Source organism: Amphiprion ocellaris, chromosome 20 (genome assembly GCF_022539595.1).
Source record: "Amphiprion ocellaris isolate individual 3 ecotype Okinawa chromosome 20, ASM2253959v1, whole genome shotgun sequence".
Taxonomy (NCBI): domain Eukaryota; kingdom Metazoa; phylum Chordata; class Actinopteri; family Pomacentridae; genus Amphiprion; species Amphiprion ocellaris.
In genome coordinates this window covers 30574791-30591908 of record NC_072785.1, presented here as the reverse complement: position 1 = coordinate 30591908, position 17118 = coordinate 30574791, and the positions used below count along the sequence as shown (strand labels likewise).

General features: G+C 36.6%; 1 protein-coding gene across 1 annotated transcript in view; it reads left to right on the top strand.

Moving 5' to 3' along the window:
* Positions 1-17118, top strand: part of sgpp1b (sphingosine-1-phosphate phosphatase 1b) — a 35176-nt gene that overhangs the window by 2680 nt on the left and 15378 nt on the right. The window contains exon 2 of the mRNA XM_023270636.3: positions 11308-11397. Coding sequence (XP_023126404.1) covers positions 11308-11397 — 90 coding nt within the window. The remainder of the gene's footprint in view (positions 1-11307; positions 11398-17118) is intronic.

Below are 17118 nucleotides of genomic sequence, written 5' to 3'. Positions count from 1 at the left end.
ACATTTAGTCAAAAATATCTAAAAACTGAAATTTTGTGTTCTAATGCTTTCTATGCATCAGATTCTCCTGATGTTAGAGCCACAAAAGTTGGTGAAATGTTGACCAAAGACTGTATTTTAGTAGAAATATGGATATATCCATTTCTATACACTTACAGGAACTTAGGGTTAGAGTTTGGGCTCTTTCCTTCATTTTCAAGGGGCAATATTTAATCATGTTTGTCATTTTGACCAACTTTGAGTCATTTTGGAGGATTTTATGTGATTTTGGACAAAGTTCAACTCATTTTGGACAGATATTGTTTGTTTTTTGGTCAAATTTCAAGTCAGAATATCTACAAACACAAACCTTGTCTTGCCATACTTACCTCACATTGAATTCTACTGATGTTTGAGGCCTCAAAAGTTTGTGAAATGTCGACCAAAGACTGTATTTTTGGTAGAAATATGGATCCATCCATATATAAACACTTACAGGAACTCTCTGGGGACACAATACCAACTTTGATTGGGAATTTTTCACTTTCTTTCATTTTTAAGGACCAATATGTAATTATTATTGTCAATTTGAACAATTTTGAGTAATTTTATACCGGGTTTAAGTCATTTTTGGAAGTGTTTATGTGATTTTTGACAGATTTCAAATAATTTTTGACAAATTTTTGTGATTTTGAACAGATTCAGAGTCAAAATGTCTAAAAACTGTTATTTTGTCTTGCCGTACTAACCACACATTTAATTCTTCTGATGTTTGAGGCCTCTAAAGTTGGTGAAATGTCGACCAAAGACTGTATTTTTAGAAGGAAATATGGATCCATCTGTATATATACACTTACAGGAACTTTCTGGGGATAAAATACCACTCTATTTTGAAAATGTGGCACTTTTTCCCATTTTAAAAGACCTGCAATGAAAAATGTGTCCTCTGTCGGATCCATTTCGTCATTTGGATCTGCTAGAAACAATGGCATCTGTGTCCAAAATGGCTTGAAACGAGTCCAAAATGGCTGAAAAATTGTTTAGAAAATGACTCCAAATTTGTTCATGACTCCAAAATTGTCCAGAACTATTCTAAAATTGACCATAGTAACTTGAAACTTGTCCAGAAGGACTCAAAAAAACACAAAAGACTCAAAAAATGTGCAGAACTGCTCAAAAACATCCGCAAAAGGACTCTCGAATAGTTCAAAATGACAAAAAATTATCTAATTTGACTCGTATCTCTATTTGAACGTGTCAAAATATCAAAAAATTGGAATCTTGTCTTTCCAACTTGACACATATCCAATTCTACTGATGTTGGAGGCCTCAAAAGTTGGTGAAATGTCGACCAAAGACTGTATTTTAGTAGAAACTATGGACAAATTGGACAAATTTCTGATCACTGATAGGTTTAAAAGGAATATTGATTAACAGAGGTGAAAATATTTTGTCAGTCTGAGCTAAACACCACCTAGTTAGCTGGATGGACGATGATTCGCATCCTGACGTGTTTCTAACATACTTTGAAGTGTCTCATATCCAACCTTCCGTTTTCCAGCTCAGTTGAAGTCTATAAAAGCGTTTAAAGTGTCCTGAATCAGTGGACTGACATTACGCTGGGAGTCCAGTTTAAACAAGCGTCTCTCTGTTGTTCTTTCCTGCATCTCCTCCTATTCACTCAGGAGGAACAACACCTCGTTGTGTCCGGTCTGTAAAGAACAACATCACGTCTGTGGCTTCGCTGCTATTGTCTGAGGAAACAAACTGCACAAAGTCCATCTGATTCTGCAGAAATAACAGCTGAGGGAAAGTTTACATGACGGTTTTATTGTTTTTTCTGTAAATGTGAGGAAGTTGGGACTGAAAATGAAGCACAGCTGAGATAATTAATGCTTAAAAGTACATTTTAGACTTAAAACGCTGGTTTTCTTTGGCCTACATGGCAGCAGGTTGTTGATTTTGGACAAAACATAAAACATACGATACTAGTATCCATGAAAAACACTGAAATTATAGACAAGTTTGTGACCAGATTTGACTCCATAAATCAGCTGAAAGCAAAGAAATATCATAAATTGTCCTTGTTGAACAACAACACGTACAATATTTTCAGCTTTGAGGGAGCAGACGACAAAGACGGAAAGTGGATGAAATCTAAATCCTCCTGTTGATGTTGTCCTCTCTTATTTTTCAAAACCAAAAATACCAACATTTTCTGCCTCTAAAATGCTTTTCTTTGTCATATATGGTTGTAAACTCGGTATTTTGCAGTTTGGACTGGTGGTGTCATAAAAACAAGATATCTGGAGATCTCAATCTAGGTGTTTTTCACAATTTTCTGCTCCGTAACAGTCTTTACTCTGAGCCGGGTATTGAAACGTAAACTGCGTGGGATCCTAGCGTGGTGTGGTTGGAATCACAGCAGAGGTGGGATTGATTTACGCCGCTGGGCCTCCCCGTCCGTCTGCCAGATGAGGAGATAAGAGCCCCGACCTCTGACCTCCGAGTGTGTCGCCCTGAGATAAGCCTGATTCCTGCGTTGTCCTCGCTGTCACCATTCGGCCTCTTTCTGCTCGTCAAACCCACAACACAAAACGATTCCCGTCGAGCCGAATCTATTCAGCGTCTAAAAATGCAAACTGCTCACAGGCTGGAGTGGAGGCAGATAAGACGCCAACCTCTGGCCCACTTTTTGAATCCCATTTAATTATTTATTTTGGTCGTAGAAGACGGGTTTTTTTTTTACTTCGCCCCAACTGGGAAGTCCTGATTTGTTCCCAGAGAGTGTTTTCTCAGTTTAATGACATCTTTACATCCCAGCCACCTCACTGTCTGGATGATGTGACTTTATTGTTATTATCCTCCTTTTTTTTCCATCTTAAATCATCACATTGTAAGACACTTTCTGCTCGACCTTGTCTGATTTCACAATGATTCAAAAATTGTCCAGTTCGACTTCATTTTTACATGTCAAGTACTTACCACACATCAAATTCTACTGATGTTAGAGCCTCAAAAACTGGTGAAATGTCAACCAAAGTCTTTGTTTTTAGTAGAAATTATGGATCCATTTATATCTTATAAGAACTTTTCACCATAGTGTTCACCAAAGATTTTTCACTTTTTTTTCCATTTTCAAGACCCAATAATTAGTCATTCGTGTGATTTTTCAGTCATTTAGGCAAATTTCAAGAAATCTTTGGTTTATTTGAAGTAATGTTGGACAGCGTTGAAGTTAAAATATCTAAAAACTGGAACTTTGTCTTGTCAAACTTTCTACACATTAAATTATACTGATGTTGGAGCCTCTAAAATTGGTGAAATATTGACCAAAGACTGTATTTTAGTAGCACGTATGGACAAATTAGACAAATTTCTGACCGTTGATATGTTTAAAATGTTCACTGTTAGACCTAGCAGCGCAGAATTTTTTGTTTTTTACAGAATCCAGTTACAGCATTCAGTTTAGTTTTACCATTTTTAAAAAAATGAGACATGGAATAAAGTGACTTTTGATTACTGTAAATATTATGATTTTAAGCTCAGATTTGGTTCATTTAACATCACTTTGCAGATGAGTACCATCAGAAAAATAAAAATACCTCGGTCTTCGGTTTACGATCTACAGCATTTTGTTGTTACATTGGAACTGGTTACATGGAACTAGTTGCCAAGTGGAGTGAACGAATACGTTGTCACGCGACGCTATAAGGCTACTTTGTGTACATTCGCCGGTTGTACACCGTCTTGGATTGTGCTGCATTCGCTAACTTTTTGCCCTTTATTATGGCTCCCAAGCTTGATCTGATGGAGTTCCAACTTACAGCGAAAATTGACTTATGTCGGGCCGTAGGCATGGACAAAGTACAAAGATTTTTGAACATCTTTATTTGGTTTTGCATGTATTCATGGAAAGAATGAGCACAGTCACAGTAAGGTACATGTCGAGATCCAGACATTTCATGACTTTAGACAGGACAAAATCAACTTTCAAATTGTTGTTCCGGCCTATGATGTCTTTGAATTAGAAATCTGTGAATCTGGAGGTCGGTGTTGCTTCTCCGTCCCAGAGGAAGACGTCGGAGGAGAAGGGAGGCTTCGTCCTTTACCTCCTATTGTGCTTCGTGGCCGCCTGACGAGGTTTCCTGCTGAAAAGTCTCCTTGGCTGACTTGTCTGAGCAGAGCAGGAATATTTGGCTTCAGATGTTCTGCAGCTCCAAAGCTGAGCCGGTAACTGAGGCCAGATGTGGAAGATGCTGTAATCCAGGTACGAGGGCGGCGGACAGAAAGGAAAAAAGACGTGATGATAAAGTCACAGCAGGGGTTTCTGTGTGATTTCTGGCGTTTTGTCGAAGCAGAACAGAAAACAACCCAGTAAACAGTCTTTGTGTGAGACTTCCTCCTCTGAGCAGGAACATGAGGTGGGAACTCTTTTCCTGCAGCCCTCAATGAGTTTAACATTTCCTAACTCCAGTTTCACATTGTGTGTTTTTAGAGCAGTTTTCCAGAGCTGCCGAGAACTGCAGCCCTTTTGTAGTAACTTAGGTGATGCAAGTTCAACTTTATGTGCTCAGGGGATGCTCACGATTATCAGCGAATCGATTCATTTCCATTAATGATTCAACTAATTGAAAATATATTGATTGCTGGGGCAGAAGGCAAATTAATGCAGGTCAGAAAATGTAGCTGTTGTTCCTGTTAGACCTACTAAAGCGAGCAAAGAGCATTATTTGGGTTAATGTACCATGACAAAGACTTCTGTGACGCTGTCTGTTGTACCTGTTCTATCTACTAAAGCAAGTAATGAGCTTTATGGGGTAAAGCTAGCAGCTGGCCACCATGACAAAGAATTCAGTGACACTTAATGCTCTCTGTTCTACCTACTAAAGCTAGCAAAGAGTGTTAGCGGAGTGAACTACCAATGGGCCACTATGACAAAGACTTCTTTGAGGCTTAATGCTCTGTTGTACCTTTTAAACCTACTAAAGCTAGCAAAGACCATTATGGGGGTTAAACTAGCAACAGGCCACCATGACAAAGACTTTTGTGACACCTAAAGCTCTTTGTTGTACCTGTTGCACCTACTAAAGCAAGGAAAAACCTTTTTAGGGATTGAGCCAGCAGCTGGCCACCCTGACAGAGACTTCTGTGTCGCTTCATGCTCTGTTGTATCTGTTTTACCTACTAAAGCTGGCAATGAGCATTATGGGGCTTAAGGCTGCAACGGGCCACTATGACAAAGACTTCTTTGAGGCTTAATTCTCTCTGTTGGACTTGTTGCACCTAATAAAGCTAGCATGGAGCTTTGTAGGGATTGAGCTAGCAACGGGCCACCATGACAAAGACTTGCATGTTGCTTCATGACCTCCATTTGCCATCATGAACAACCAGGTACTAGAGCTAGCAGAGAGCTTTATGGTGGTTAAGAAAATGGTGAAAAATGTCGATCAGTGTTTCCCAAAATGACTCATTTTGTCCACAACTCAAAGATAATCAGTTAACTGTAATAGATGAGAAGAGAAACTAGAATATAGTCGAATATAGTCTCATTTCAGAAGTTGAAGTCATGGAATTTGGACCGTTTTCCTTATTAAAATTTACTCATGCCGATTAATTGATAATCAAAATAGTTAGAGTTAACAGTTAACCACAGAATTCTTAGTTTTTTGGTGTAGTTTATTGTCTTAAAGTGGTTGAATTGATGAATAACTGGAGTAAAATGTGCTGTTTTATTGTCAGTTTACAGGATTTCTGGTGGTGTAGTTTACTTTTCTCTAAACTTTCTGAGACACTGAGCTGCGAACGTGTGAAGCTGCAGTTTCTCGTCACCAAACTAACAACCCGTAAATAGATCTAGGAGTAATTAGGTCACAGTTTTGGTCCTTTAATGTGGTATTTTGGCACTCAAACGCAAGACGGAAACTCACAGCTTTGGTTTTGAGCGAAGCCTCAGCTCGGTCCTGCATTGTGTCCTGGCAGAGCTGCAAGTGAAACACAGCAAACCCTGAAATCTGTGAGGTTTCCGTGTGGATGTATGTATTTCCAGCCAATGTCTAGCAGTCAGTGGAGCAGCTGTAGAGAACCACAAACCACACAGAAAACACACGACATCCGTCAAACTGAGCACGAATCGACCACCGTGGTTTGGACAACATCGCCACAGGTGGTTTCTTCTCTTTTTTTTTCTGATCTGTCAAGCATCTGAGCGGCTTCACGGTTAATCCTCGCACAGAAAGACGCCTGTTTTCTCAACCTGACCCGGTTTCTGAAGCATGTCACAGCAGAGTTTATAACTGACACTTTAAACTGAGGCCTGTTGGTTAAACAGACACCTGCAATAGAGTCTCAGGAATCTGCTGAAACCACACAGTCGCATATATTCAATGCCGCAGCTTGATTTCATCCTTGAAGAATCTAAATGGCTCAAATATAAGTGCTCTAGGTGCTTTTTTCTTATTTTTCCTCACTATTTTCTCAGTTTTCTCATCTAAAATCTTGGACCTTGATGAAAACAAAACAGCCATGAAGTAGTTACAAATCCATGAACAAAAAAGGCAAACGTTTAATTTTTTATCAGTCATTATGACTCTGCTCATCATCAGTAGAAAGATGTTTCACCATGCTGAATGTATCTTCCAACAACTTGCTCCTCTGGTCACTGTTTCTGAGTCATGCTGCATTTATTTTATTCATCCAGTATGCTCTATTTTCCTCTCAGTCTAAAATTGTCTAAAATTACGTGAAACTTATCCAGAGTAACATAAAATTTCAAAAATTACAAAAATTTTTGTCTAAAATAACTTCAAAGTCACATAAGTTTGTCCAAATTGACTTGAAACTTGTCTAAACTAACCCAAGCAATGTCCAAAAACTGTCTAAAATTACTTTAAACTCATATAAAATGACCAGAAATGAGTACAAAATGAGGATTTTCAAGTTATTTGGGGAACATTTCCAGCTATTTTGGGCATCTTTGAATTCTATAGGTGTTACATACAGTTAAATCCTAAAAAAATATAATAAAGTTTTTTTTTAACATATAAAAAAAAAGACCTGAAATCAGCATATACAGCATTGTTCCAGGTGTCTACAGGTGTTACAATCAGTGCTTTATAAAGCAGAGTATCTCTACATACTGTAGATATTTAACTATTTATATTTTAATTTATTTTCTGTGCTCATTTCCTGTCTGCTTTGTTGAAACACTGCCTGCAGTTCAGCCAAAAACTCAGAATTTTTGTCACAGGACTGTTGGTCACGGCTGAGTCACTCATGATTTCTCAATTACGATAAAAAAGTGCAGAATTTTTTGTTTTTTACGGTACCTGGTTCGAGCAATCTGTTGTTTTTTTTTTTTGCAGTTTAAGAAAAACCACATGTAGAATAAAGGGATTTGCATGAAATATCTAGATTTTAAGCTGACTCGTCTGAACAGAGCAGATGAGTAGTTCAAGGACCGTCCGAAAGTAGTCTCAGGTTCTGTCAAATTATTGTTTTTATTTGATATTTTACTTGATAATAGACAGTTAAACACACTTTAATGTATTTATTTTATAAACGGATGAGACCAAATGTTAGTTCCTACAATCCCTTTATTCTGTCTGCTCCATGAAAACCAGGAGTTTTGTGAATCTGCTGCTAACAGATAATAATATATTACATAAATAATTAGCTAAAAAAATTGAACACAAAAGTTAAACTCAGTTAAAGATACGCAGCAGTAAAGCATGTAAATGATTTTATTTGTTTTTCCGTGACGCACACGTCCAGAATAAATGTTATCTCTGTTCTGTCTGATAAAGTTTTTCTGCAGCTGCTGTTCGTCACATTTCAGTTTGTTTTGTTTCAGTTCTGCACAAACTCTGGTTTCACAAAAGAATCTGACTTTTTTACAACAACTATTTATTCAACTAGATAAGAAGAAAACAAATAATACAAGGACACCAGGGTTCAGGAAGGTTCTGACAGTTAAACTAAAATCACGTTTTATTGCTGAAAAATACTGTTATTGTAGATATCATTCTATATATAGACAGTATTGTTGCTCTACAGTCTCCTAAATGTACAAAATAATTATTTCTATTTCCTGTTATATTGAGATTTTAGATATGCAACTAATTTTTCCACATTTTTGCACACTGCAAATTACATATTGCAATATTATTTTATTTTGTTACTTAACTCTAAATGCTCTGTGCATTTTCTGTGAATAGTTTTTGTACCTGAAATGTTTTATGTTCAGTCGCAGATCATTCTAGTCTGTGATAGCAGCAGCTGTGATTTAATATCTCGGAATTTCCTGGAAAAAAAAAACAATAATCTTTCTAAAACAGGGGTGTCCAACATGTGGCCCGTGGGCCAAAACCGGCCCTCCAGAGGGCCCAATCCGGCCCACACGACGGCTTTGTCATTTTATGGTCTTGTTTGTGTAATTTTTTGTCCCATTTTTGTCCATTTTTTTTTTTGTTGCATTGTGACTTTTTTGTCTAATTTTTTGTTTTGTTTTGTGTTGTCTCATTTTTTTGTCATTTTGTTTCTCGTTTTTGTAATACTTTGTCTATTTTTTTGTCTTTTTTTTGCCTGACTTTTGTTGTTTGTCTCTTGTTTATGTTGTTTTGTTTCTTTTTTGTCTCATTTGTGTCGTCTATTTTTTGGTCATTTTGTTACTCGCTTTTGTCATTTTTTTGTCTCGTGTAATTTTTTGTCTCATTTTTGTCCATTTTTTGTGGCTTTCTAACTTTTTTGTCTAATTTTTTGTCTCTTTTTTGTATAGTTTCATGTCGTTTTGTGTCTCGTTTTTGTAATTGGTCATGTTTTTGTTGTTTTGTCTTTTTTTCTCTGACTTGTCGTTTTGTTTCTTGTTTTTATTGTTTTGTGTTATTTTTGGCTCATTTTTGTTGTCTATTATTTTTGTTGCTTTGTTGCTTTTTTGTGTCTTTTTTGTTTTTTCATCTCGTTTGTCTATTTTTTTGTCATTTTGTGTTTCATTTTAATAATATTTTGTCTTGTTTTTGTTTTTTTTGTCTGACTTTTGTCATTTTGATAAAAAAGTAAAATACTAGTTCCAGATACATTTCTGTTACAAATCACTGTTGACACCTTATAATAGGAAAACATAACAACAAATCCACCAATAGAGCAGTTAAACTTGATTCTAGTTCAGTTTTAGCATCTATTATTTCAGCATTTTGTCATAAAACTCCAAACAAAAGCTCTGTTATCTAAATGAGTGATAATTTCTAACGTCAGGCGGTAAAATGTGAATTATTCAAGCTGTATTTGCAGCTGTTGGAGGAACAACAGGAAACCTGGAGAATAAAACAATGCCTCCATCTAACAGCTGATGCCTGGTGTCCCCTGAAGGCTGCTGTAATTTAATTCTGGTGTCTGAGAGGAAACCTGAGCTTCTTCATGACACTGAGGCCACAAGAACAACAAAAGGCTTTTAGTCAAACCTCAGCAGCTTCATCTGTCGCTTATTTTCTCTGAACCTGACCTGAACGATGAGTCTAGACTGAACGTATCTGCAGCTGCCTCGATCACTGGATAACATTCGAGGGTTTAAAAAACAAAATATCCTCGAATTTTTAAATACTGATCTCTAACGTATAACAAAGTCAGAAAAATAAACCAAATCTAAACTTAAAATCCTGACATTTGCATTGATAACGCTAGCAAGCTAATGTTGAGACGGTATGTTTAGCATGTAGATTGTTCACCTTCTTAGTGTTAACGTGCTAAGTAGGTCTTTGTGAGTCTGTCTGTGCTACCATGCTAATGCCAGCAAGCTAACACTGTGCTTGCAGTAACTATACTAACAAGCTAATGTTTACAAGGTATGTCTTTAGCAAGTATATTGTTCACCTTCTTTATGTTAGCATGCTAACGAGGTGTTTGTGAAGCTTTTTTTTGCTATCATGTTAATGCCAGCATGCTAACACTCTGTGATTGCAGTGACAATGCTAACAAGATAATGTTTAGAGGTCATGTTAAGCAAGTAGATCACAGACTTTGCTACCATGCTAACTAGGTCTTAGTGAAGCTTTAACTGATTTTAAAGACATTATTTTGTTGCTTTTCCATATTTAAACAACCAGAGCAGCTGTTTTTCATGTCGAGCGCCGTTGCTGCAGGTTGAGTGTTGAGTTTCACATCGTCACATGTCAGTCTTATGGCCTCGAATTCAATTTTAAGCCTCATTTTCATGTGACAAAGATCAAAACTGAAGAAAACAAATAATCTGAGTCACATGAAGAAAAGAAAGAAGCTGCAGTCTGAGCACTTTTCTGCACCATTTCCACTTCTCTCCTTGCTTTTTAAGTCAAATTTGGGGCTATTTATTCAAAACTTATTTTTATTCACCATTTCTTTTAATTTTTACCTCACAGCTCTTTTTATTTTTTATTAAACCTCTGTATGTTTCTATATTTCTTTTTACATCCTCCTCCTGATAAAGTTCTCTGCTGCAGTCCGTCTGATAAGGAAACAGCAGAACAGCTGAAATATTTATGAGGTCATCGGAGTCGCAGCTCATCAGCAGATAATTGTCTCCTGAACATCGGCACAAACCCAACAAAGTGTTTTTATTGTGGCTTTAATCAGCGGAGCGATAAAAACCTGAGATCAGTTCACAGAGTTCTCATCAAACAGTATTTAAATGTTTTTATTACAGGACGGCAGGACTTCCTTAAAGGTTTTTGGTGTTGAATGTTTTTACTTAAAAAATGTGATTTTTCCTCAAACTTGCGATGTTTAATGCAGGAATTGTTGTTATAATGTAAAAAAATAAATAAATAAATCAAACATTTGCTTCTTGAAACTCCTCAGATGTAAAGATTTATATAATTTCACTGTAAATTCAACCATAGGTTCCAACATTTATCCCAACAAAACATTTGGTGATTATTTATAGTTTCTATTATTAAAGATGAACAACAGCAAAATAAAAAATAAAATAAATTTACACACAAACATAAAGAAATGATTTCATGTTGATTCATCAAATAAATCTGGAGATTCTCAGGTTTCCAGGTCGTCGTGTTTTTGTCGTATGAACGTTTATGTATGTAGCATGTAGCGTGTTGTTCACCTGTACATATGTGTGTTGTTGTACAGACGTGTGTTGTTGTACAGACGTGTGTTGTTGTACAGATGTGTGTTGTTATACAGATGTGTGTTGTACAGATGTGTGTAGAAGTGTTTGTTGTGTAGTTGTGTAGTTGTGTAGCTGTGCTGACGTTGTGTTTTGTTGTGTAGTTGTGTAGCTGTGCTGACATTGTGTTTAGTTGTGTAGCTGTGCTGACGTTGTGTTTTGTCCCTCCTCAGTACCCGTCCTCTCTGGGGTTCTGCTTGGCTCTGAGCTGGTGTCTGCTGGTCTGTTCCAGTCGGATCTACTTGGGAATGCACTCGGTTCTGGTGAGTCCGATAACACACAACACACACAAACAAACACAAACAAACACGCAAACACACACAGGTGATGCCACCATCGACACCTGCAGCGTCGGATCGTTCTGAGCTTCTGAGCCGCTGGAAAAACGATCTGAGCTCCAGAACCGTCGGGTTTTAGTGTCACCCAGAGAGAAGCTGTGAAGCTGCAGGAAGACGACACTCAGGAGGAAACAGACCGACAATTCTGGTCTGGAACAAGGTGGACATCAAGAAAAAAATTAACATTTTTAACCGTGATGTTTTAAACAAGTTACTTATTTTACAGGTTCTTCCTTTTCTCTGATAATAGCTAATAACATCACAGAAAAAAGTATTAATTAAGGATTGAAAAATTATATTTTTTAAACTGTTATTTGACAGACTTTCCTGTTTTGTAAGCTTCACATAATATCTTATAACATCGCTGGAAGCATGCAATAATTTAAATATTAACCATTAAAAAAAACACACCACAACTTGATGTCCACAACAAAAAAAAATATGCATGTTTGTAAGTTGTAGTTCTTCCTTTTACATCATTTGACTGTAAAATTACTCAATATTTACTCTAATTAAATGAGTAAAGAAAAATCATAAATATGTGCAAAAATTTGAAAGAAAAATAATGGATTTTTAGGACTGAAAAATAGTAAACAAGGAAAGCACTCAGAGCGCAGTTCTCCTGCAAGGCTGCTCAGTCGTATCGTTTCCGACAGATGAAGTCTTTAATAAAAAAAGACGTTGCGCTGAGCACAGGCATGTGTTCTGCATGTGTACGTTATGTACGGATACCGAATCACGTGACCTAAATATGTAGCGGGCGGCGGGAATTGATGGGACTCAGAAACACTAGAGCTGGTCAGATTAGCAATTTCTGGTTTCCGGATATTTGGGCCTAATGAATGACGATCATCCAAATATTCGGCTCGTCTGGGGAGGAGGCAAAAATGACACCTTTACCTATTAAGTATTAACAATATTAATATATATAAATTAGACAGATAGTGCAAAACAGTGGCATATATTTACATGAACAGACATTCCCGAGTATTCGGATCTCAAAATTAATATTTGGATTAGGGCTGGCCTAAACCTAGTTTCTGGGCTCCGGATGTTCGGCCTCGATTAATGACGAATATCTGAATAGTCGGTTCGGTTCATAACATCCGACATGAGGGACAGACGAATTGACGAGTCGAATACCGATCGTGCGACATCGTCGGGGGGTGTGGGGCTTGCAATCCGAATATTTGGATCTCAAATTAAATATTCGGATACCACTGTCATGATCAAATATTCGTATATTCAGGAACCAGCCCTAATTCGGATATTCAAATCCAGCCCTAGGAAACACCCGCACAATTTAATTAATTGTTCCTTGTATCAGTTCTGATGGATAAATCCTGATAAGTCCTCAGCGGTAGATTTGTAGTAGGATCACAATCATGTGATCGTCAGCAGGCAGCTGATGTAGTGTTCACTTGTTGCCATAGTTACAGTGACGCCGTGCTGCTATCTGGCAATAATACAGAAATCTTTAACAATTCCATGGATCCAGACTATAAGCTGCTTCGCTGCTAAAATCTAATCACTTGGTCCTTGTGTCATTTCTGACCTTCCCTGAAAATTTCATCCAAATCCGTTTGTCCATTTTTGAGTAATGTTGCTGAGAGACAGACAGACAGACCAACACCGATCCTCACATAACTTCACGTTGCTTAGTAATTATTATACATGCAATTATTTTACAGGTGCGTGTCACTGTTTCCACCAGCTTTGCATTTTTAAAACTATTCTCTGTCGCCATTTCTGCCAGATTTTCAGAGTTTTTTTTCACAGACTAATTTTTAACAGTGTATTCTATAATTACAGACGTAAACAGACTGAACTTAGAAATTTACTTCTGAACATTTGTATCAATATCTGTAGCAAAATCAGTCTTAAGTCAAGGCCCGCTTATTCTCTTTTTTCATCCCAGAGTTCGTCTGTTTTGGCAGAAAATCAGCTTGGATTAATTTGCTCTCTTCATTTTCTTCACTAAAAAATCTAGAATCTGTGAAAATGTAAAACACTTTCTTATTGTGAAAGTTTTCCTGTTGGTGTTTAACTGGAGTTTACACCCTATGTAGATTTCAGGTGAGTTCAGATGAAAACCAACATTATGCTGAGCTCTGAGTGAGGAACAAAAAGCTACGCTGGATTCTGTGAAGGACTGTAAAGCTGTAACAGGAAACCGTCCAGTCTGTTGATCTTCAGCTGGAGGTGAAATCTGAACTTTAAACTCCAAACAAAGATTCTCCTCAGTTCAAACCAGCACGAAGCAGGAGAAACCCTGCTTTTCTCTATCAGCTGTTTGCTGACGAGACTTCATGGTTATCTGGGAGCGTTTTCAGGAACCAAAGTTCAGAAGAAACTCATATTAGAGCTGCAACATGCAAGAAATCCAGCAGAAAGTAGAGAAAGGAGCTGAAAATGATCAGATCTGAACTGTTTCTGCTGCTGATTCAGAAAAAACACAACTAATCCACAAGAGAAATCATAACTTTATTAAAAAGACAATCGTAGGTTAAACATGACCAAGAAACTGAACGAGGAAAAGGAAGGAAACTCTAAAATAGAGGATTTTATTTATATTTATAGTAGTTTCTTTACAGTTTACAAAATATTCAGCACACTTTAACTTCCTACAATTAAACGATCATCCTCAGCTGCTATGTTGCTAAAAGAAAACAGCCTGTGTCAATAAAATCACTTGGTTTCAATTAAATCTAACATTAAAAGCCCTTTATTTCTGTTTTTTAAGCAGCCACACCTTTAATTATTCACAACTTCTAGCCTGAATACAAATTGGTTTTATATAGTCGTCATGATCGTTTTTCCCCTGCAGAGCTTCTGTTTGGTTTTTAGCCAAATCTGTCTGAGCTGCTGCAGGAACTGATGGAGACTAGAAGCTTCCACTGATACATGTGAGGTGTTTAGGGAACATCTGTAAATTATAGTGGCTATTGATGAGCAGATGTTCAGCTAGAGAGGAGTTTTAGATGCACTTTTACATGTACAAACAAACTAAATGAGAAAAACTAAACACCGCACATGAAGATTTAGTTGCAAAAACAAACACAATATCAGTTGCAAAGCTACACAATTTATTGATAATCCATCACTAGTTTAACTTTATTAAATTAATTACCATCACTGACTGCAATATTGTGAAAGAAACCAGCTCATGTAGATAAAATCACCTGGTTTCAGGTAAATCTGACACTAGAAGACCTTTTTTTCAGTATTTTTTTCTGAGCTGCTGCATAACTGATGGCGACTAAAAGCTTCTCTGTGCATAGCTGCTTGTACTACAGCCTGAATTTGGGGCGTTTAGGGAACATCTGTAAATTGTAGTGTCTATTGATGAGCAGATGTTCAGCTAGAGAGGAGTTTTGGATGCAATTTTACATGTAGAAATAAACTGAACAAGAAGAACAAAACTCAGAAAATTAAGATTTAGAAACAAACAAGCAAATCAGCTGCAGGGCTTCACAGTTTATTGATAATTCATCACAAATTTAACTTCCCACAATTCAATTAACATCCTCAGCTGCAATATTGATAAAAGCAACCAGCTAATGTTGATAAAACAACCTGTTTGAAGTAAATCTGACTTTAGAGCACCTTTTTTCCAGTGTTTGTCTAAACAGCTGCAGTAACTGATGGAGACTAGAAGCTTCTCTGTGCACAGCTGCTTCTACTGCAGCCTGAATTTGAGGCATTTAGGGAACATCTGTAAATTTAAGTTTCTATTGATAAGCAGACCACTGAAAAGGAAGATTTAGTTGCATAAACAAACACAACATCAGTTGCTTGGCTGCGAAATTAATTAAATATTCATGACAATTTCCCATAAATAAATAACAGTCATACACTGCAGTACTGATCTGTAAAATGCTCGCTCATTGAAAATAATCACCTGGTTTTAGGTAAATCTGACATTACATTTTTTCACTGTTTTCAAACTAGTTTGAAAAGGTAAAAAAAAACTAAATCATTTGGCATTTTTCAGTCCTGATATAAATACATTTTCCTTCATAAAACATCAAATATATGTAAAACAATTGTGTATTTGCCTGATTTAATTACAATGAAAAGTAATTTTATGGTCTAACCTTTCTCTAAATATATCTGTAATTTAACAAAACAGGGAAAATTTGTAAAATTTAACAAATGTAAAAAGAGTAAATTGTTGAAAAAATTACAGTTTAGAACGTTTTAAAAATCTTTGTTGAGTTTTATATTCTATTTTTAGATTGCACTGTTTAATTTTAATGTTCTGTTTGTCTTTTTAATTGTTTTAAATGTTTTACTGCCTCCAAATTTCATTACATTGTTGTCCGACTTTAATATAATGACATTAAAACTACTGATACTACAACTATTATACTGAAATATGAAGGATGATGAAGGAAGAGGCATTTCTGAGCATTTTTCTCCACATTTTGAACCTCTGTCTTCACTATATTCTGGGTTTTTAGCATCAGACTGTGTCTAAAGATGGATTTAAAGCTCAGTGTTGCAGCATCTGACTAGTCTTAACGACTAGTTAATCCAAAAATGAAGAGGTGAGGCTGAAGCGGGTTACAGACTGTTCTTATGATGGTACCAAGCTGTCATTTAAAGCAGCCATGCCCTCAATTATGCACAACTTGTAGCCTGAATACAAATGAAACAGGTTTTTTTCAGGAAATCAGCCGAACTGTTGCAGACTTTGTTTGGTTCGGAGCCAAACTTCAGCTCTGACTGATGTGGAGGAGGCGACATGCTGAGGCTTGATGTTCTGAAGCTGCTTTATCAGCAAGATTTCATCGTGGAAATCTTGCTGAGGAACATTTCTACCTGCAAAAACTTGCTCCAGCGTCTTTTATTTGCTGCTCTCACGGTGGCAGAACAGACGCCCTGCAGCTTTACAGGATTTATCAGAGTCTTAGAGGAGTTTCTTCACCCATAAACCTCTTTCTAGTCGTAACTAACCAGCAACCATTGTCATGTTGACTCCGTCTTCATCATGCAAATAGCTAGAAATGAGTTTACGCAAATCTTTTACTGGTCAAAGAAGGAAAAACGAGAATTACAGCTGAGTTATTCCATCTCAAATAATCAAATTTCCTCTGCTTAACAATCTGCATTTTGCAATTTGCATGAAACTTTTATATCCTAAAGTCTGGGTACCTGATTTTGAAACTCTGAACCTTCATAACTCAATTTTACAGACGACACCCTACTCTGTTTTTCTAAGTAGAGCAGTGTCAAAAAGTTGGGGTTTCTTTCTGCTCAACAATCTCTGATTTGCTTGAGTTTTTTTTATCATAAAGTCTGGATATTTAAAATGGTGTCTCTGAAATTTAAGCTTCTTTTATCAAATACTTTCTAAGATAATTTTCAAGAAAAAAAGTGGTCGATCCACTTTCAACAGGTTTTTCACATGTTGAAATTTGAGGCTGAACGAAAATATTTCAGGAACTATTAAAGATAAAAACCTGAAACTTTCACAGTTATTTCTCATCATGACATTGATTTAGAAACTTAAATATTGGACAAGTAGATCAAATAATCTTTGATTATGGGTGAGTTGAAATTAGACTGTCTTTCAATATTTTTGTTTTTGTGCTAGAATTTCATCATACACACTCAGTGAATTATGAAAGTTCAGTTAAGATA